This window comes from Haplochromis burtoni, unplaced genomic scaffold (assembly GCF_018398535.1).
Source record: "Haplochromis burtoni strain Fernald_Lab_line unplaced genomic scaffold, NCSU_Asbu1 Contig_249, whole genome shotgun sequence".
Lineage (NCBI taxonomy): Eukaryota > Metazoa > Chordata > Actinopteri > Cichliformes > Cichlidae > Haplochromis > Haplochromis burtoni.
The window spans coordinates 772,061-792,221 of record NW_024582610.1 but is presented as its reverse complement, the minus strand read 5'-3'; the positions used below and the strand labels follow the sequence as shown (position 1 = coordinate 792,221).

The window sequence follows — 20,161 nt, the reverse complement described above, 5'->3', positions numbered from 1 at the left end:
CATATACTTTCAAATATGTCAAAGTAAATCGGTATAGTTTTCAAAAAATGATTGATACTGATTGATCAACCAGTTGCACCGATTGTTACTTCGGTTACAGAAAGCAGTGATTTGTTCATAATAAGAGATCAAACTTGTGTGGATGTATTTGTTGGGGTAACAGGCAGTAAAAATCAGTAGAAACTAGTAAAATAAATAAATAAAAGCCGGCAGCCTTTGATTTTCTCCAGCAGCGGTGTGTGTGGGTTCATTCTCTCTTGTCCAACAGGGGGAGCTCTCTCCGGCTTCTGCCCGCTGATGGTGATGGAGGCTCGGATGGTGATGCGCAGAGCTGCTGCCGTTTTGGTCCGGTCGTGATGGACCCATTTGACGGTCCCGGTTCTCCCCGACACGAGAAGCAGGAGGAGGCGGGGCGCGCGGAAAGCCGCAGCCGGTGGGCCCGCTTCTCCTCCTGGTTGGAGTGCGCGTGCGTCGTTACGTTCGACTTGGAGCTCGGACAAGCAATTGAGGTACGTTAGCCTGGCATCGCTAGCATAGCTAGTGATCGATATGATGAATGATCACTGATGATCGGAGGTTTGATGAGTAATTTCAGTTGAAAAACAGCCGCTCCTCTGTCTGTACCAAACTCCATTTAAACCCCCCGAATTCTTTGTTCACATGTGACCTGTGGAGAAACGCACCTGAACAGGTAAACACTAACCAGGCTGAAAACATTCTCGTCCCTTCAGCTTTCATTCAATCAGCGTAAAAATCTGACCCCTCAGTGTTCGCCTTGTCCTGCCTGTACCTGGTGTTGCTCCGTTTATGGTGGAGGTAAATAAAGATGAATGCTGTGTTAAAATGTGAATACTCTGTAAAGGACAGGTGGTAATGACTGAGACACTGAATGGAGGAGACAGTTAAGGATCCGTGGAAGGCAGCAGAAGTAAAATCAGCAGGATTCTGGGTTTGGTGGTGGGACTCAAGGAGTTGTGTCTGTGGATTAAAGACAGCTATGTTGGCCTAGAAGCACCAATCCGTGTTTTTAAAAAACGCATTGTTTTCTCATTATTATTCTGATAGATTTTGTAATATAATACAAATAATAACAATATCAGACTGCTCTTGAGCTCATCATAGAACCAATCGATTACGGTACCTGAAGTGTTTCAAATATTATAGACTATACTTTTTGTGCAACTGCTTATCAGAAGATTGTGGATAACGAAGGGTGATATGCAAGTTAAATTAATCCTCTCTTGCTATCTCAGATCGGAAAAACTTAAACGTCAGAATTTTCTGCAGATTCTAAAATATTTTCCCCTGTGTTTACTTTCAGCTGGTTTATCCTCAAGATGTGAAGCTGACAGAGAAAGAGGTAAATATCTTCAGCTTCCTGATCACCTGTAAGTGTTGTTGATTACACTTTCACTGATTCTGTTTCGTGTTGACAGAAAACCAGTATCTGCTACCTGTCCTTCCCCGACTCGTACTCAGGTAAGCTGAGGTAATGCTAATTAATACTGCAGGTGTCAGAGGTTGGAGGTCAGAGGTCACGTGGGCTGTCTGTTATTTCCCAGGGTGCCTTGGGGACACTCAGTTTAGCTTCCGCTTCCGTCAGTCTGTCGGTCGCCGAACATCAAGGCTCAGAGACGACCTTTACAACCGTGACGCTCCCGTCACACTGCAGGTGAGACTCACCTGGTTCCTGAATGGCTGATTGCTTCAGCCTCACAGGTGCGTAACATTTCTGTTCTGTCTGTCAGAGAGAAACGGCGCATTTCTTCGGTTACGTCTACTTCAGACAAGTGAAGGACGTCTCTGTGAAGAGGGGCTACTTCCAGAAGGTCACCAAACACATCTGTGTTCACCTGTATTCACCTGCTCACAGGTGGTCATGATGGTGATGGTCATTTGACTCTGTGTTTCAGTCCCTGGTGCTGGTGTCAAGGTTGCCATACACTCACCTGTTCCACTCGCTGATGCAGACCATTGCACCTGAGTTCTTTGAGAAGCATGAGCCCTGCCTTGAAGCAGGTAATCACATCATGCTTGGATCATATCTGGGAGGCAATCAGGTTTCAGAATGGCCCTTAACGTGTTTTTCCTCTGCTCATCCCCGTAGTTTGTAACGAGATCGACCAATGGCCTTCACCTATACCTGGACAGACCCTCAACCTGCCCGTAATGGGCGTTATCTTACAGGTGAGGAGAGAAGTGGCCTGGCTCACAGGTGACAGAAGGGATGTGGTTTACAGGTGTTTGTGTGTCTCATGTTTCAGGTGAGGATTCCTTCTAAATTCGACAAACCTGGGGGAAGTCCGGTGCGACAGACGGCTAAAGAGGTGAGGTCTTGTTGCTTTGATCTTGTTAATAATGTTTATTCTTGTTGTTGTTGTTGTTGTTTTTAATAAAGTTTTTTGTATGCATGCTCAGAACCTGCTGCCGGTGCCGACCCTCCTGCCCACCATCCACGAGCTGGACCTGTTTAAGTCAGTACTCGTTAAGGTGTTCTATGTTTCTCAAGTGTAGGTGTGCTCTCTGATTGGTTAATCTCAGTCTCACCTGTGTCCTGCTCAGGTGTTTCCAGTCCATTCTAATCCACCTGCAGATGCTCTGGGAACTTACCTTGCTCGGGGAGCCGCTTGTCGTTATGGCTCCATCTCCCACCGTTTCTTCGGAAACAGTCCTGGCTCTCATCAGGTAACTGAGGGGTCACAACGAGCCCCCAGCATCCAATCAGAGTATGGTGTTTCTGTTGTTACCATGATAACGGTGTGTGTCCACAGCTCCATCAGCCCTCTGAAGTTCTGCTGCGACTTCCGACCCTATTTCACCATCCATGACAGCGAGTTCAGGGAGTACACCACCAGGACGCAGGCGCCGTGAGTCATGCTCACCTGGAGCCTGAACACACCTGTGCTGTAAACACACCCTTGGGACACTTAAAGCCTAAGTTTAGGAAAGCGGTCGACAGATGTTCCAGCCTCACGTGTGATTACCTGTTTCTTCTTCTCTTGTTCAGACCAAGCGTCGTGCTGGGCGTCACCAACCCGTTCTTCATCAAGACGTTTCAGAGCTGGCCTCACATCGTCCGGCTGGGAGAGGTCAAGATGGCAGGTATGCCGTATTCCTTCTCTTCCTGCGTGTTCACTGTGAGCTTCCTGTCCCTGTGAAGTGCCATGGCTGTCAGGCGTGTGCTGTTCAGATCGTCTTCACCGTTCTTGTTGTGACCTTTTTAATCACGTATGCGTGCTGTCTCTGATGTCTTCCAGGTGATTTACCGAAGCAGGTGAAGGTGAAGAAACTTTCTAAGCTGAAAACGCTTGACACCAAACCAGGTAAGCCGGTGGGGACGTGTTTGTACCTGAGCTCAGGTAGATGTCTGTCATGCTGAAGGTTTGTTTTGGCAGGAATCTACACGGCTTACAAGACGTTTCTGCACAAGGACAAGATCCTGATCAAGAGGCTGCTGAAGGTGAGCACACCTGAGCACACCGCACACACAGGTAATGCAGAGTGTCGCTGACTGACTGTTTACCTGCAGGGGATCCAAAGGAAGCGGCCGTCGGAGGTGCAGAGCGCCATCCTGAGGCGACACCTGTTGGAGCTCACACAGAGTTTCATTATCCCCCTGGTAAGTAGTTGCGCAATCAGCTCGCATTGCCTGTACTTTATGATGTAAGCATAACTTGTCCAATCACAGAGCAGTTCTCAGTAAGCAGCGTGTTTTGTCTAATAGGAACGCTACATGGCGAGTCTGATGCCTCTGCAGAGATCCGTTACACCCTGGAAGGTAAACAGGAAATGAGTGGTGGTGATGAGGTCGCAGTGCTGTCTTGTGTTACACATTTCCTGTGTTTCCGTTCAGACTCCGCCTCAGATCCGCCCCTTCAGTCAGGACGAGTTCCTGTCCACATTGGACCATGCGGGCCCGCAGCTCACCTCTCTGCTTAGAGGTGATTGGATAGGACTGTACAGGTGAGCCTCACGGGTGTGAGTGATCCAGGTGTTTTCTGTCTTCCTGTCTTTAAGTTTCTACTTCCTGTTTCCATCTCAGGAAGTTCTTCAGGTCTCCAAACTTTGACGGCTGGTACCGTCACCGCCACCGAGAGATGACACAGAAGCTAGAGAGTCTCCACCTGGAGGTCATCTGCGATGCGGTAAGTTATCTGAGCGAAAATGCTCGACCATCAGCCAGCTGTGCAGCCCCTAATCCAGGTGTGTCCTCTGCAGGACCTGCTGGGATGGACCAAAGACAAGTCTGAGGTGGAGGTTGTGGATCTGATTCTGAAGCTCAGAGAGAAGCTGGTGAGTTCCAACAGGAAGTTTGTTAGACAGGAAAAAAGTGTCATGTAAAATTGTGTTACCGATAAAAAGCTTAGGATAAAAATTAATTTGAAGAAGTAAAACTTAAAGTGAAAAAGATTTTGGTTACCTGAGAGTTAAATCAAAAGTGAGATGGTTTGATAGTTTGAAGCTGGACTTGACAATGCGTTCACTGACCATGGACGCTAAAGCGTTCACTAACGCTGGGACGTCTGCCTGTAATAAAAGTTCATGTTTGGGGTAAAATCCATCATATTTGTGATGGAGATGATGCTGTCCTGGGCCACAGAGGAGACTGGGGGGAAAAATATTTTCTGGTTTCTTGTTTTAAAGCTTAGAGATGAAACTTTGTTATGAAAATGAAGCTATGATAATAATTCAGGATCCTTATCTGGGTTTAATCCAAAGTGAGGTGGTGACCTGCAACTAGGATCGTTTGCTTCTTCTTTGTTGGTTTCATGTCAAAAGTCTAGTTTTTGAGGACAGGAAGTGTGTGTGGCTTTTCAGATTAAAGCTCGGCGTCAGCAGCTGCAGCTCAGAGACGGTGTGATGGACAAACTCGACTCTTTCATCGCCTCCATCATCAGCTCGCTGCCTGCCGACCTGCAGATTGTGCTCAGCACAGGCGCGTCACCGTGACGACAGCTAACCCCACAGCCAGGACGCACGCTTGTGTTCATCAGCATCTTCACACTCCACAGAAAAACCAACATCGGCTCAAATCTTCAGTTTTTGGAATATTTAAATTTTATTTAAACTTTATTACCTGTCTCCATCGAGCTGCTGCTCTGATGTTTTGGTTTCTCTGACGGTGGAATCAGGCTGTTCGTGTTTCACAGAAGTCGTATTTTTCTATCATCTCCACAAACGGAATGTAACACTAAGAATGAAGCTCCACTTTCTGTTTGTTTGTAAACCTTTATTTTGAAATTAAAGTCTGAGCACTTCCTGTCCTCTGACTTTTATTCATGTTTGTTTTATTTTAATGTCCTCCAGGATTCAGACTGAACAGAAAGGCTTTAAGTTTCCTCTCATGTCATGGTGAAATGTAACTTCGTGTGGTCTGACGGCGTCATCATAAGCCTTTGATCTTCATGCTGCTGCTCTTTAATGCTTCAGTTTCAGACCTCGAGAAGGAAACCTCCTGATTCTTTCTCTTTCCTTATTTATTTTATATAAAAATAATTAAGGCTCCACATCTGAACGTCTGAGTGAAGATCAGTGCAAACACATTTATGAACATTTCTGTCTTTGTTCTGTGCACCTGAAGGCAGTGTTTGTAGATGTGGACAGATGTTAGAGAAGCTCAGTGGTGAAGTATTTGATCAGTGTGACATGTGTATGTCTGTCAGAAACGTGAAATAAAACAAAGCTTCAGGCTTCAAAAACACCTGTACCTGTAATCTGACATAGGTGTGTTCACTGTTCCTCACAAATCAACTTTTTCCATCGTGTACAGTTTGCACTCTACCTGTTAAGTGAATTTAGCTTCACCTTTTCAGACCAGAGCCCATCAGAGGCTGGTAAAAGCAGGAACTGCAGCTGTAGACAGGTGATCTCACCTGAAGAGGCTGGACCAGGCAAATCGTATTTAGAGTTGTGTCATCATCAAGGCACTTCAGTGACGCTCAGACACAGATTGAAGCAGGAAAAATATTTTAATCTGAATCAAAAATATACATCAGCTGATTGACCAGCGAAGGTCACATGTTAACGTGTTTGTAGTGTTTGAAGTCACAAGACACTCAGAGAGCAGCAAACCGTCAGAGAAACACCAGGAAGATGAAAAACACAATGCCCTCAAGCGCAGCACAAAGCCATGCCTTCAATGGCTCAGATGTCCAGGTGTTCTTCCTGCAGGTGAGTGTTTTCTTCTTCAGGTGCTCTACCTGCGTCCCACCCACCAGGTGCTGCCCTGCAGCCTCGTGACATCCTGCTTCTCCTGTGGGCTGAAATGCAGGATGGTGAGGATGGCAGTGAGCGTCTGCTGGCGCCCGTTGGCGTCCTGCAGCGTCAGAAACCGGTACACAATGTTCTTCAGGTACTCCATGTTGGCGCCCTCGCGGCTTTGGTCCCGGATCAGTTTTTCGAGGCGGTCCCGCAGGGCTGCCACCTCCTCATCATGGCGCTCGGCGTTTGCAATGAGTTGTGCCTGCAGCTGGCGTGTGTCCTCCTCCAGCCGGTTCTTCTGCCGCCGCAGTGCACCCACCTCCACCTCCTTACGTGCGAGCTGCTCAGCATACAGCAGCAGTGTTGACTCATTGGGTGTGGCCTGCCGCAGTGCCTGGCTGATCGCGTCGGTCTCTGTGTCAGGGCCATTCTCTTTAGGGTCAGCGGGTGTGTTATGAGCACGATTGGACCAGCTGAGTGTGGCGGCAGCGGCCCGCAGCCTCTCCAGCTCGCGGTCCTTCTCATCCAGCAACGCCATAGTGCGCTCACGCTGCTTGTGAAGCTCCGCCTCCAGTTGCAACAGTTCGTCACGGTGGAGTGCCTCCAGACGCTCCGCCTCCTGCCGGTGTGCCTGCTGCAGCGACACCGCCTGCTGCTGGCGCTCATCAAGCTGCTGGCGGTGGCAGACCTCGGCCTCGTCACTCTGCATGCGGAGGTTTATGTACTTCTCACGCAGCTCAGCAAGCTGGTCGCGCACTTCCTCCAGCTCCCGTGCCTGGCAGCCATCTTTGGCGTTCTTGTTCTTCAGAACCACTTGCGCTCGCACCTTGTAGCGCTCAAACTCATCCCTGAGCTGCCGCAGCTCCTGCTGATAGGCGAGAGCCGCCGCCGCCGCATCTGCACCCGGCTCCACTTCCAGGTCCTGGATGTTCTGGTCGGGGTTCCTCTGAGCCGCAAGGAGCAGCAACTTCTTCACCTTCTGCAGCTTCTCCCGCAGCGCCCCCACGTCCAGTTGCTCGTCTGGCCCGAGGTCAGAGGTCGCCCTACTCGAGGCGGCGATGGCGAGTGTTTTGTTCTCCGTGTCAAGCTGCAGCACACGATCACGGAGTCTCTGCGCTGCCTGCTGGTCACGCTGCCTCGCCTTCTCACACGAGCCCAGCAGCTCCGACAGCTCCGATACACGCTGCTCCAGGACCGCCACCCGAGCCTCTGCCGACTGAGCACGCTCACGAGCGCGCTCTTCTGCATCGCACACCTGCAACACGAACACAGAGATGACCTCACTTCCTGTTCTAGTTTACCTGGTCTGTTAGAGCTTAAACTGTTTAATGTGGTTAAACCAGGTTCACTGGGACCTGTTTGATTGGGACTTTGTTTGGACCTGGTTCTGGGCTCACCTTGCGGGTCTCGAGCTGGACCTGCTCCTGGACCTGGTTCTTCAGCTTGTTCAATTCTTGCTGCAGCTCGTCCACTCTGGGGTCGGGTATTCGTTGCTCCTCCTCGACAGCCTGCAGCCTCCGCCTCAGCTCGTCTCTCTCTTCCTTGACTTGGTGCAGGAGAGCCTCGGACTCCGTCCCCCGGTCCACGGCCTGTGATGTTACAAGCAGGGCGGTGCTGGCATCCTGGAGGTGGAGCTCAGCGTCCTGCCGGAGGTCTCGCTCGGCCTGCAGGAGCCTCTGTAGCTCGCGGAGCTGCTGAGCGTGGTCCCCCTGCTCCTGCTCGCGCTCGTGCTGCTGCGTAATGATGCGAGCGCGACTTTCAGCAAGCTGCTGCTGCAGGTTGTGCAGTTCCGCCTCGTGCTGTGTTGTCACGGAGACCAGATGTTCCTGCAGCTCTTCAACTTCCTGTTTCAGCTGCCGCTTGTCAGCCTGGAAGCTTGCTTCCATTCGCGACTTCTCCTGTGTCACCGTGGCCAGCGAGCTTGTGAGCGTGCTCAGTTGGCTCTTCAACTGGGCGACTCTGCGGTCTGCCTCCATGCTGGGAGGGGGTGTAGCCTGCTGCTGCTCTGTCCCCACGCTGCCACTCTCAGAGCTGCCATCGGGTTCAGATCCCTGCAGAACAAACATGGAGTCAGAGAATAAGACATGACATCATCAGAGCATTATGGCGATGGTAAGTTCAGTTGTCAAAGGAACATACCACCAGCCTTCCTCCCAGTTCTGCCTGGTCCTCCTCGCTCTGGTCGCCTCTCGTAGTCTCACTGGCCATGTCCAGAGACGCCGCTGTGTCCACGCTGTCCTCGCTGTGCAGCGAGCAGCCATCCTCGGTAAGCTCCTGTGTTGCGATGGTCGAACCCTTCTGGGTCAGGTCCAGGTCCTGGGTCACGCTTAGAACCTTAAGGCTGGCCTCCAGTGCCTCTTTCTCCTTCAGGAGGCTCTTGTAGGCCCGGACCACATCCCTAAAGCGGGTCTGGTACTGGATCAGCTGCTTCTTCTGGGACTCCACCGTGTCCAGCAGCTCCTTCCTGCTCGGACCGCCACCAAAGCTCATCCCGAACTTCTCCATGACCTCGTCCAGGTCTGACCAGGTCTGTCCAGGTGAGCCTCTGATCACAGACACCAGAACATGAACAGAACCTTAGCATTGACTTCCTGTTAGAGGGGAAACGGAGAACAGCTGTTCAGAACACTCATCGATCAATTATCGATGGATGGTTTCTGCGAAGCTGAAACTTTGTGCTGGAACACAAAAGAAGAAGGAGGAGGAAAACAGTTTCTCACCTCTTTCTGTTTCTCCCTTTGATTGATTTTTCCGCCGCTTTGATCGTCTCTCCTCACACTGCGCCGACAAACCGGTTCGATCCGGATCACAAACTCACAACCTGTCCGTCACAGTTGGTCAATAATCGACCTAATCGATGAGTAAAATCCGACTCAAAGCTTCATCTGTCAACAGCCGCCATGTTGGACCGAACCGGAAGGGACTGAGACGGAGGAGGCGGGAGTTTACTACTTTGTTCACGGACGTCAGGAAAATGCAAAATAGGATGATTTTTTTTTTTTTAGCTGATTTAAATTAAAAACTAACTGATTTAAATTAAATAAACAGCCAAACACAACCAATAAAGCAGATATATATATTTACCATTAATATGTTTAACATTTCTGAAAGCAATACAGTATTTTGAATTGATTGTTTATTGGGAGAAAACATTTTTTTCTTATTTTGTACAAATTTTAGAAATGAACTATGATTAACAAAAAAAAACAAAATAATAGATTAAAAATAATCTTATTAGAACTTAATTTTAACTTTGTTGGTTGATCATTGATTGAAAATATTTTCATGATTCTGTGTATTAAATTCTGCTCCTCCGTTCTTCAATAGAAAATGCTTTATTATTCTACACACATATATGTTTTTAGCACTGTCACACAATCAGTACGTGTGTATTTCACTTTGTTATGTTCTGTTGTATAATGACGTGACCATAGTGACATATATACATATAAATTAAACGTATTAATATAAATGGCTGTCCCGGAGCCGAAAGTGTTCCTCGCAGCTCATGAACTTCACTTCATGCGCAGAGCTCGAATGTACGGTGTTTGAGCGAACAGTGAACGCCGCGGTGTTTGCTATGCTGTTAATAAAGTTTTTTTTAAGCGCAGCAGTGACGTCATTTGTTCCGCGTTGGCCTGGACGTGGCACCGAGAGGAGCTGCGCCCTCAGTTCGCTCTGCTCCGCGCCTTCTCGGCTCCATTCCGCTGCTGCTCCCGGATCTCCGGCTCTACCCGCCGTCAGTGTGTGACCTGCCACCTCCTCCTCTCCGCAGCCATGGGCCTCACAATCTCGTCGCTGTTCTCCAGACTGTTCGGGAAGAAACAGATGAGGATCCTGATGGGTAAGCGGGGGCTAGGCTAACGAGCTAACCGGCCGGGCTCCGGGGCGGCTGCAAGCGGCTCCGCGGGCTCACCAGCACCACACACCGACTCATTTTTACCAGGAACCCGCTCGCCGAGTCCTGCGGACCGCGGGCCCGATCTTCCCGTGCAGGGAGAAGCAAAAGTCCGGCTCGGAGAAGCAAGACGCTGTTAGCTCGGAGCTAACGGAAGGAAGCAGGCTGAAAACAGTCCGTTAAACCTAGTTAAACTGGGGTCTAGACGGGGGTTAAACTGGGGTTAAAATGTTTTAATCTGGGGTTAAGCTTAAAACTGTACCGGTGTCATTTTATTAAGTCCATAAAAAACATTAAACCCGGTTTGATCTGAGCTTTAAACCAGCAGCTGGACTCTGATCTAAATTTAAGTAATCTCAGATTAGTCTTTATTCACTGTATGAGGTTTAAGTAATCTCGGGTTAAACTTGAACCACTGTGAAACATTTAATTAATGTGGGATTAATCTTTGATGTGTGTTTCAGTCGGTTTGGACGCTGCTGGAAAAACTACGATCCTCTACAAACTGAAGCTCGGAGAGATCGTCACCACCATCCCCACCATCGGTACGTCATCAGGACTCAGGGACAAGATGAGGTCATGTGATCAATAATCAGCCGGCTGTGTAGTCAGGTGGTTTAAACATATTGATCAGATCTGATCGGTTTCAGTGTGGATTCGCCAGGTGTGCTTGCACTTGCACAATTTCCTTTAAACTTCTCATTTCAAATTAAAAGTCTGCGTCTACAGGTCAAGTGACCTTTTAGAATAAGAGTCACCTGTTAGTTTGAATAAATAAAGTACCAAAACAAGAAACACAAATGATGAAAGTGCAGACAAACACACACGATGGTGAAAACAAACGGTTAAAGCAGGTAAATACAAACTAAACTTATACACACCACCAACGTTTACACAGCTGTAGATATGTAACCATTAAAACTACAATCATGGAGAACTGAAACAAACTTATATAGACCTCCTCTGTGCAGGTATTTCAGTGCTACTGCTTCACTCTAACATTATATACTGTTACAGTCACTGTTGTACTGTGATATTTACTGTTGGTTCTCAGCGGGCTGATGGGATGTGTAGTTTCCTGTCAGTGATTCCATTTCCTGTGACTTGGAATGTTTGAAGGTCGTTAAAAGTTTTTCTTTATAATTTGACAGAGTCACCTGTTCACAACTCTGTGTGTGTGGTTGTGTGTTCAGGCTTTAACGTGGAGACAGTCGAATACAAGAACATCTGCTTCACAGTTTGGGATGTTGGCGGTCAGGACAAGATCAGACCTCTGTGGCGACACTACTTCCAGAACACACAGGTACAGAAGCGGAACTCTCAGGTGCAGGCAGGTGTGGGCTTTTCTCTCTCTGAGGAACGAGACGTTCAGGTTGATCTGCTTCAGTTGTGTTTACGTGGACATACATGAGAGGTTTTCTTCTGTGACCCCTCACTGATCTGATCTGTCCTGAGATATTCATCTATAGTAAAATCCTCATTTATATCCTCTATCTCATCATATCTTCATATCCATAAAGCTCTTCTTTAGCAGTAAGTCACATAGAATAGAGTAGAGTAGAATAGCATAATTTATCAGAACAGTGAGTGCATATTTGAATGAAGTTGCAGTGGATTTGCTGTCCATTGAAATAATTCTATACAAATCTAAAAGTATAAAATACATTGAAGAATGTCAAACGTGTACGAATAGAAGTGACATTTATGTGTATATGCATGTTAATAAAAGAAACGAGTTATTGAACAGTCTACAAAGTCAAACATGAGACCTGCGCAGGTTATCCTAACACGGCTGCGTTCCCCTTCAGAAACACCTGAGGAGCTTATTTTAGATCCCTGACTCTGCAGCACGACAAACACAGCACAGACTTTCACTGTGGGCAGGATCCATTAGTCACTGTATTGATGTATTAATTGTATCGATGACTGATGTATTGATCACAGGGTCTGATCTTCGTGGTGGACAGTAATGACAGGGAGCGAGTCGCCGAGTCGGCGGAGGAGCTCTCTAAGATGGTCAGTCCCTTTGTTCACTTTACAGTTACGCATCATTAGACTCATGATTGTCATGGAAACCACTGACTGTATGTCACATGACTCTGTGCAGGTCCAGGAGGACGAGCTGAAGGACGCGGTACTTCTAGTGTTCGCCAACAAACAGGATCTCCCGAACGCCATGGGTGTCAGCGAGCTCACCGATAAGCTGGGTCTGCACAGCCTGCGCAGCAGAACCGTAAGGATCAATAACCCACCCGCACTGATCAGTACTACAGACTCAGTTCTGTTTCTCATGTTTCCCTCCATGGTTTATTGACTGATGATCTAAGTTCTCAGCTTTTTTTTCTTGCTCAGTTCTGTAATTGTGAAATCAATAATCAGTCAATCAGTATACAAAACAGGAGACAGTGGGGTAGTGGTCCACTCTGGGGTAGTGGTGTTCTAGTGGTAGCGCTCTGAGCACATCAGCCAACCCGATATCGCGACAAAGCTTCATGTTGAAGCTGCAGTAATCTGCACTACCAGCAGGGGGAAATTATATATTTAAAGCCATGTGGGTAGTGAGCAAAAATAATTCCATTAATCATCAGAATCGATTAAGTTAGGTGGCTGATATGGATGTACATGTAAAGTGTTGATAATGTCTTTGTAATCGCGAGTATTTTCATGTTGGCTTGAAATAAAATATCTCCCTCTGTTGGTAATCTGTGATGTCAGTGCCAGTGGGCGGAACCCTTGGGTTTTAATTTTACAGTTGCATCCTAATTGGTTGTTAGAAAATCCACTCAGGGGTCTTGATGTCACTGTCACAAACTCATGGAGCTAAATCTGTTTAGACAGGTAAACTCACTTGTGTGTGTGCTCCCTGTACCTGCCTGCTCACTGATGCTGATCTGTGTGTGTTTCAGTGGCACGTGCAGGCCACCTGTGCGACGCAGGGCACAGGTCTGTACGAGGGACTGGACTGGCTGTCCAATGAGCTGTCGAAGCGTTAGACCACCTGACAGGAAGTAGAAAGCAGACTGATTTCAGCCGCTGATGTCACCGTGTACAGATGAGGAAGAGGAGGAGAAGGAGCGTGTCATCGCTCCATGTTTCTTTTTTTTTTTTTTTTTTTTTTTTTTTTTTTTTAAATTATACCTGTGTGTCTGTAGGAGGAAGTGATGTCATGGACTCTGAGCTCACCTTGATTTCCCATCATCCTCTTCTTCTGTTCTTCAGGTGTTTGTTAGATCTTCTTTCTTTTAATCCGCATGTTTTAACTCAGATTCATGTGACAGGGGGAGGGGCGGGGCTTACGGCAAGTGACAGTCACCTGGGCATTGGGGGCGGGAATTATGACAGGTGATGGTCACCTGGTCGTGTGAAGACTCATTCCATAGAGCCAAGTATGGCAGCCTCGTCATTCCTTATCAAAGTGAAGGAGAAACTGAGACCATGATGCAATAAAGGTTTTTTTTTCTTCTCACCTGTGTGTTCTGCTTTCTGTTTGAGAAACTTTATTCAGCGTTAACGGCCCGATGAGATGTTTACATAGGCCTGAAGATCTCTTGCTGACCTTTGATCCACCAATCACATATTGGATTTAACTTTATGGGCTACTGGACTGATTTACTAAGTGCGGAAAATGATTGGGACTTTGTATCTCCGGGATGTTCTGTTTATATTTATTTATCATTTAAATATGAAGATGCAGCTGCTTCACTTAAGTAAAAAAAACAAAAATCAGCTGCGAGTGGGACGACTCAAAGACCAAGAGGAAGGAGAGCCGCAGGCCTGCAAACCAAAATAATCCAGTGTGAGCACTTTAGCATTAAGTGTGCTGCTAGAGACGTGAGGCAATCTGACCGTTCATGAAGAACGTTTGTCACAGCCTGTTGTCATTTATGTGACCGCCATAAAAAAACAGAACACAGCAAAGTAAGCTAGGTGTTTTGTAGTCCATCGGACATCCGGCATCACGTCATTAAGGAGAGTCGACTGTGAGGTGGTCTTCACAGGTTAGGCTGTCCTAATCACCTCAGTGAGGTGAAGGAAAATGGGTCAGGAATAGGAGACAGGAGGAACCTTTGGAATGCACCCCTGGTCTTGGTGTCTGAAGAGCACCTGGATTAAAATGGAGGCGGAGCTCAGACTTCTACTGTCAAGTCCAAAAAGTTTTGTTTAACCCTTCTGCCCTCCTTGGGCATCTTTGTGCATTTCATTCTTTTCAACTTTTTTTTTTTTTTTGATTTGCCAATCGATGTGTCTATGGCATGAACTTTTGCAGGAAATGTTAGGTCAAATTTTTTTATAATCAAGCATTTTTAACTCTCACATGTCATCCATACTTTTAATGCATTGTAAACCTTTTTGACATCTTTGTGTCCAAATGTACACGGAGAAAATCTGCCATAAAATCCTCATACAGCAATAATTTTTCTGCTTTTTTTTTTTTTTTTCATAAATCACTAAATCAACATAAGCCTTTTTCAAAATGATCAAATGTTAAATTATTTTCAGGACTTTAACCCTTTAAATGCCAGTTTAAACAGCTGAATATTTTTGAAAAAAACTCACAAAACTAAATATTTTCCATATGATAAATAGTATGGGGATGGGACGTGTTAAAGATCAGCAACAAAATCAATTTGATTGCATTAATATTTTTTGTGTAGTGTGTGCGTGTATCTGAGAGTGTGTGTAAATCTGTAAACATGCACTAATAATTTGGGGGTGAATAAAGGTCATCTTGGAGCAGGGATGGGCAACTCCAGGACTCGAGGGCCGGTGTCCTGCAGGTTTTAGACATCACCCTGGGTCAACACACCTGAATCAAGTGATTACTTCATTACCAGCCTCTGGAGAACTTCAAGACATGTTGAGGAGGTAATTTAGCCATTTGAATCAGCTGTGTTGGATCAAGGACACATCTAAAGCCTGCAGGACACCGGCCCTCAAGCCCTGGAGTTTCCCACCCCTGTCTTGGAGAGATGTATCTTTGCAGAGGGTCTTCAGGATAAATATGGCCTCCTGCTTTTACTGTATTCAAACAAAAACTCTTGTTAGCATGTTTATGCACCTGATTGCTTTCACAGCCAATAAGCTTGCAGCTTGGCTGAGGAAACCTTTCATTAGTAATGAGAGAAGGAGAAAGACCTGGAGCAATGGTGGCAGAGTGACAGACCTCTGCTCCTGCCCTCACAGAAAACACAGATGCTGTCACTGCTACCATCAGCTTGAGCAGAAAGAGAGATGTGTACTGGTTCTGCACAGGTCTAAAAAGAAGCTCTTCTTCCACCTGCAAGTGGATCCCGTCTATTTGTAGAGGGCACCAGGTCACATGCTGCAGGACCTGCACATCCTCACCCACACATGCACCCATCACACACAAAGCCTGTCTGTTCGGTTTCCATCGATGAATCAGATGTTGATTTCCATATAAATTACTCTTGGGGCCCCCTGGTGGTCACATGGCTTCATGTCATAACTGGCAAAAATGCAAGAATGTCATGCTTTTGCAATCAGAATTATGTGATGGCTCGCTGGTGCCCAACACATTTTGCTTTTTCAAAAATAACTCGATAGAATCTAATAGGCTCCTCCTTCATGTGAATGTTTTTTTTTATTTATCCATTTGTGTTATTTCAGGTATTACATTATATATATATGAGTGAGTAGATGAGTGTGAGAATGCCTGTGTCTTTGTCACAAATGTATAATGAGGGTGAGAAACTGCAGCGATGCCCCGAGGCAGACAGATGGAACCAGGACAACCGCACCAGCTGCAGCCCCCAAGTGTACCAATGACCTGAGACCACACATCCCGGTGACTTCTGCACACCCATCCCAGCAGAAGGGAGGGAGGCCCCACATGGGGTGACAGCCACAAAGGACCAGAGGCAGTGGACAGTCGATCCTGCTAGAGGCCAACCACCCTGGTAAGAGTTGAGAGCATGGCCCCAGGCACCCAGGACCACCCGGCACCCAGCCAAACTGAGCCACCAAGGGAGCGGGCCAATGACCACGATTAGAACATTCGGCCACATTTCCCAGAAAGCAGAACAAAATGTTACTGTATGAGGACTTTATGGCAGACTTTGTGTGTCTACATTTTTGTACATGAAGGTGTCGAAAGGATGGAAAATTGGTGGGCACAAAGGTTAAACCATGTTTTCAGGGTCTGCTCACAGCAGGTCCTACAGGTAGGATGCTCAGCATTAACACCTTCACAGTTCCACTCGATCAGACCAAAAGTTTCATGTTCAAAAACTTTTATTTCACACAAACTTTAAACATCAAAAACATCATCGTCATGGCAACTCTGTAACCCAGCTGAGCTTCTACACACTGATTGGCTCTTGCTGGTTGTGCTGACGTTTGACCACAAAGACCTTCTGACCAGAGACCGTCACCGTGTACACAAAGTCGTCCAGGATCACTGCAGACACACACAGACACACAGGTTAGTCCATCTGAAGTCACAGGGTTCCACCTGAGCTTTGTATCCCATCATGCAACATGAACAACGTGCTCATCAAATACATGAAAACGTTGCTGATGATGATGCACCAGGTTTGAATCATGTGACAGTGATGACATCATTAACAGGTCTGAGAAAAACAAAGCAAAACACCCGAGTCATGTTTGTTTTTACTGAAGCTGATAAAGTGACCGTGCAGGTGTATTTGTGATACCTGACATGCGTTTGAAAGGTGGATCAGCTGATCCTGATAACCTGAAGCGACTTGCTGTTCGAACCATCTGCATCATGACACCTGCTGTGTGCTCGTCATTCTCCAGCTCACCTGCAGACTGATCAGTAATCAATAATCAATCACTTTGATCCTCTTCTGATCAATAGACTTAACTCGACTCTTTAATCTATTTTAATAATCTGAGGATCCATATTTCCCCCTGTTTACAGCACTTTAATAATCCAGAATAATCTGAGAAAAGAGCAGAGTTCAGCTCGCAGTATCAAATGTGAATTCAGTTTAACCTGTAGAAATGTTAAATGAGCTTAAATCTAAATGGAGTCTGGTCTCTGTGTGACCAAACTAGCCTGAGCACCAGACTACTTGCAGAAATCACCTTATTTAACAATGAGCGTGGTTAAATAAAGACCAAACTGCACTCATAAAGAAGTTCTTTGTGAACTGAACATCTGAAAGCTCAGAGAGACTCACGGCCAGGACACCATCCTCACTGATGACCAGGTACCCAAGCTGGTCCGGGATCCGCTCCAGACCCGCAGTGAGCGCCGCTGTGGCCTGAAAGAATGACGACATCATCAGGATAACATTATGAAGCTAAAAGGAAGTGATGTTTGATGACTCATTGGTTCACTGATAAACGAAGATCAGCAGAACAAGAAGTGCGTTTCCTCAGGTCGAAGCTTCAGAGACTCACTAAACAGCCTTAGATCATTCGTCCAGTAATAATTCTGCATCTTCATCAGGTACGACCTGTGGTCCTCAGGTGCCAATGGGGTTACCCATTTAAAGATGGTTTCTTGTTTACCATGGTTACATTAGTCCTGCATACATGACACACACTCCCCGTTTCACAGGAACACAGTTGAGACCCCAGGGCGCAGGTAAACCCGCTTCGAACGTCACTCCCCCTCCTCTCTGTTTGTACCACTCCCTTCCTGCAGAGGGCGCTGTTGCTGTCCCGCAGGTATTTGCATTGAGCCCGATTATCAGTGATTATAACTCTGAAGAGAGCTCCAAGCTTCACCCTTGGAACGCTCTGGTTTTCATTTTTTGAAGGGAAGCATTTCCGCGTGTTTATCCTCCTTGTTCATAGAGAGGCTAAGAGGACGCTAACAGCGTTAGTGAACGGCACACAGCGGACAGTCCGAGATCCGTGAACGCCTCACCGAGGCCCTGAACGCTGAATTAAAAAACAAACAAACAAACAAAAAACCCAAAACGAGAATCAAAGTAAAACTTTAAACTCACCATGTTCGTCTTCTTCTGCTTCTACAGCCCACAGCTGCGCATTTCCGTCTTTATCGCAGAGCCTCACGTGACTGATGAGGCCTTCATGTGCTGTCGGGCAAAAGAGACAGACACACGCACAGTGCGGGACTGACGGTCGGTGCTTGTCCCGATTATCAAATAAATAAGAATAAACGTTTGTGACATTTTAGGAATGTTTGGATTAATGTCGATGACGTTGCTGTCTAAATATGACCTCATTGTTGCCCGATAAAGATGAAAATAAAATAAAACACATAAATAAACGAGAGATGTTCATATTTTTTTAATTTCTATAGGGGGCGCCATATTGAAGCGGAAGTGCAGGTCAGCTAATCCCTCACATGACGTGTCCCGTGAAGCTGAGTGTTTCTCTCCGGGAATCTCACCTGCATCTCCGTGATGGCCGGCCGCGGGAAACTGATCGCCGTGATCGGAGACGAGGACACGTGCACGGGCTTCTTGCTCGGCGGGATCGGAGAACTGAACAAGAACCGGAAACCGAACTTCCTGGTGGTGGAGAAGGACACAAGCATCACCGAGATCGAGGAGACTTTCAAGTAAGATGGACTCCACACACACATACACACACACACACACACACACACACACACCAAAATGTGTTAAAAAAATCAGCCGATTTAACGCTCCTTTCACGTGTTTCTGTCAGTGTCACCTGACCGAAGGTCTCGGTGGTCCTCGTGGGTCAAAAGTCAGATCGATTTTATTATAATTCGGACGGCACCAGCCTGGAACCGTATTAACCCCTCGGTGACTTCAAGAACACTGGTTGTAGGACAGGAGGCCGGCTGCTTTTTTGATGAAAATAAGAATGGATTCTGGTGTATTTGGGCCCAATCTGTAACTACATCCAGCATCCTGAGTTTTCAGCCCTTAGATGATCTCGGATAGAGTGTAATGGATTGATCAGCCGATCAATATATTAATCCAGCTCTCAGCTAATCTCCATGAAATGAACTTAACCTGTTAAATGCCGTAAAATTAGAAAAGACTTCAGTCTGTTTCTGTGGATTCCTGAACCTGATTTCAGAAATCATTGTATTTTAATAGTTATTCAGTCTTTCTGACTTCATTAAAACTGCACATAAATAATCGCGATCTTTGTAAATGTAGCATGTTAGCTCTCACACCGGACTCTATTGAAGAACCAGAGCTTTTTATTAAATCTGTATGAAATCAGCATTTTCAATGAACTCATCTGTGAATTCTTTACATTCTAAACTCTGTAACCCCTCGATTAGACGACGGCTTGCTACTGTTACGAATTGTGAGCAATATTTGAATTGTCTGACTTCCTGTGTTAAGCTCAGCAGTAACAAACAGACCAGAGAGAAATGTTAGTCCTCCGAGACTCTCAGAAACACCACGCCTTCATTTACTTCCTGTTACACCTCCGCTGGTTCTTCTCGGGTTCTGAGGATGTTAAATTGTGACTGGACTTTGGCGTGGCAGCCTGACGGGGCTATTCTTTTTCTTCTCCTCTGCAGGAGCTTCCTGGCACGTAACGACATTGGTATCATCCTGATAAATCAGTTCATCGCTGAGATGATCCGGCACGCCATTGATGCCCACATGCAGTCGATCCCGGCCGTGCTGGAGATCCCGTCCAAAGAGCACCCGTACGATGCGTCCAAGGACTCCATCCTGCGCCGTGCCAAGGGCATGTTCTCTGCCGAAGACTTCCGATAGACAGCGAGTCGCGCTGATGCGGTTCACAGATTTGTCCTGATGTGTTTGTGCTGTGATGTTTACTTTTATTTCCAGGAAGTGATGTATGCCCATGTGATCGTTTTTAGACCAAACCTGCTTGAGTCATGTGACCTGCCCCTCCTCCTAGGTGTTTGTTCCAGATGTGTTAACTTATAAACGTGAACAGATGTGCAAATAAATGAATAAATAAACTTGTTGTTTAAAGTTATTTTTTGTTTAATTTGATGGATGCACACACGTCTACTCCTTGTTTCCAGCCTCAGGTGTGATGAGCTTTAAGGTTTAAACACCAGCAGAAATGGGCAGTGTCAGTCAGCAGCAGACAAACTCCTCACAGCGCCATCCGGAATTCTGTGTATTTTTGTCCTCC

General features: G+C 46.7%; 5 protein-coding genes across 6 annotated transcripts; 3 read left to right on the top strand and 2 right to left on the bottom strand.

Annotated features, from left to right (window-relative positions):
- Positions 1-235: 235 nt before the first annotated feature.
- dennd6b (DENN/MADD domain containing 6B) lies at positions 236-5,264 on the top strand. Its single transcript, XM_005938376.3, has 20 exons — positions 236-509; positions 1,322-1,360; positions 1,437-1,479; positions 1,563-1,672; positions 1,749-1,829; positions 1,914-2,019; positions 2,108-2,187; positions 2,265-2,327; positions 2,419-2,474; positions 2,563-2,685; positions 2,772-2,867; positions 3,008-3,102; positions 3,258-3,323; positions 3,396-3,460; positions 3,530-3,619; positions 3,725-3,778; positions 3,854-3,963; positions 4,043-4,145; positions 4,219-4,293; positions 4,819-5,264. Exons 1-20 carry the CDS (start codon positions 357-359, stop codon positions 4,948-4,950), a joined length of 1,740 nt encoding a protein of 579 aa, XP_005938438.1. The 5' UTR covers positions 236-356; the 3' UTR covers positions 4,951-5,264.
- A 689-nt stretch (positions 5,265-5,953) lies between these two features.
- gcc1 (GRIP and coiled-coil domain containing 1) lies at positions 5,954-9,134 on the bottom strand. Of its 2 annotated transcripts, none has more exons than XM_014338782.2 (4): positions 8,922-9,134; positions 8,341-8,792; positions 7,599-8,252; positions 5,954-7,456 (listed from the first exon to the last, which is right to left on the bottom strand). In XM_014338782.2, exons 2-4 carry the CDS (start codon positions 8,704-8,706, stop codon positions 6,197-6,199), a joined length of 2,280 nt encoding a protein of 759 aa, XP_014194268.1. In that variant the 5' UTR covers positions 8,707-8,792; positions 8,922-9,134; the 3' UTR covers positions 5,954-6,196. The 2 variants fall into 2 exon arrangements, with proteins under 2 accessions (XP_014194268.1, XP_005938439.1); XM_005938377.3 differs by having other exon boundaries at positions 8,341-8,746.
- Positions 9,135-9,799: 665 nt separating this feature from the next.
- On the top strand, positions 9,800-13,565 carry LOC102295512 (ADP-ribosylation factor 4). Its single transcript, XM_005938379.3, has 6 exons — positions 9,800-10,045; positions 10,564-10,644; positions 11,293-11,402; positions 12,044-12,115; positions 12,207-12,332; positions 13,006-13,565. Exons 1-6 carry the CDS (start codon positions 9,979-9,981, stop codon positions 13,090-13,092), a joined length of 543 nt encoding a protein of 180 aa, XP_005938441.1. The 5' UTR covers positions 9,800-9,978; the 3' UTR covers positions 13,093-13,565.
- Positions 13,566-16,333: 2,768 nt separating this feature from the next.
- On the bottom strand, positions 16,334-18,171 carry lamtor4 (late endosomal/lysosomal adaptor, MAPK and MTOR activator 4). The gene is made up of 4 exons (XM_005938380.3): positions 18,043-18,171; positions 17,266-17,349; positions 16,774-16,891; positions 16,334-16,517 (listed from the first exon to the last, which is right to left on the bottom strand). Exons 1-4 carry the CDS (start codon positions 18,043-18,045, stop codon positions 16,420-16,422), a joined length of 303 nt encoding a protein of 100 aa, XP_005938442.1. The 5' UTR covers positions 18,046-18,171; the 3' UTR covers positions 16,334-16,419.
- A 188-nt stretch (positions 18,172-18,359) lies between these two features.
- atp6v1f (ATPase H+ transporting V1 subunit F) lies at positions 18,360-19,982 on the top strand. The gene is made up of 2 exons (XM_042227202.1): positions 18,360-18,620; positions 19,569-19,982. The coding sequence occupies exons 1-2, from the start codon at positions 18,463-18,465 to the stop codon at positions 19,768-19,770; spliced, it is 360 nt and encodes a 119-aa protein (XP_042083136.1). The 5' UTR covers positions 18,360-18,462; the 3' UTR covers positions 19,771-19,982.
- Positions 19,983-20,161: the final 179 nt, after the last annotated feature.

Coding starts and splice junctions, on each gene's coding strand:
- dennd6b (XM_005938376.3), top strand. CDS start 357: ATGGACCCATTTGACGGTCCCGGTTCTCCCCGACACGAGAAGCAGGAG. Junction 1,480..1,562: donor CTTCCCCGACTCGTACTCAG/GTAAGCTGAGGT, acceptor GTTATTTCCCAG/GGTGCCTTGGGGACACTCAG. Junction 2,328..2,418: donor TGCGACAGACGGCTAAAGAG/GTGAGGTCTTGT, acceptor ATGCATGCTCAG/AACCTGCTGCCGGTGCCGAC.
- gcc1 (XM_014338782.2), bottom strand. CDS start 8,706: ATGGAGAAGTTCGGGATGAGCTTTGGTGGCGGTCCGAGCAGGAAGGAG. Junction 8,253..8,340: donor AACTGGGAGGAAGGCTGGTG/GTATGTTCCTTT, acceptor TTTGTTCTGCAG/GGATCTGAACCCGATGGCAG. Junction 7,457..7,598: donor TCCAGCTCGAGACCCGCAAG/GTGAGCCCAGAA, acceptor TTCGTGTTGCAG/GTGTGCGATGCAGAAGAGCG.
- LOC102295512 (XM_005938379.3), top strand. CDS start 9,979: ATGGGCCTCACAATCTCGTCGCTGTTCTCCAGACTGTTCGGGAAGAAA. Junction 10,046..10,563: donor ACAGATGAGGATCCTGATGG/GTAAGCGGGGGC, acceptor TGTGTGTTTCAG/TCGGTTTGGACGCTGCTGGA. Junction 12,333..13,005: donor ACAGCCTGCGCAGCAGAACC/GTAAGGATCAAT, acceptor TGTGTGTTTCAG/TGGCACGTGCAGGCCACCTG.
- lamtor4 (XM_005938380.3), bottom strand. Junction 16,892..17,265: donor GTGAGGATGGTGTCCTGGCC/GTGAGTCTCTCT, acceptor ATTACTGATCAG/TCTGCAGGTGAGCTGGAGAA. Junction 16,518..16,773: donor ACCTTTCAAACGCATGTCAG/GTATCACAAATA, acceptor GTGTGTCTGCAG/TGATCCTGGACGACTTTGTG.
- atp6v1f (XM_042227202.1), top strand. CDS start 18,463: ATGGCCGGCCGCGGGAAACTGATCGCCGTGATCGGAGACGAGGACACG. Junction 18,621..19,568: donor GAGATCGAGGAGACTTTCAA/GTAAGATGGACT, acceptor TCTCCTCTGCAG/GAGCTTCCTGGCACGTAACG.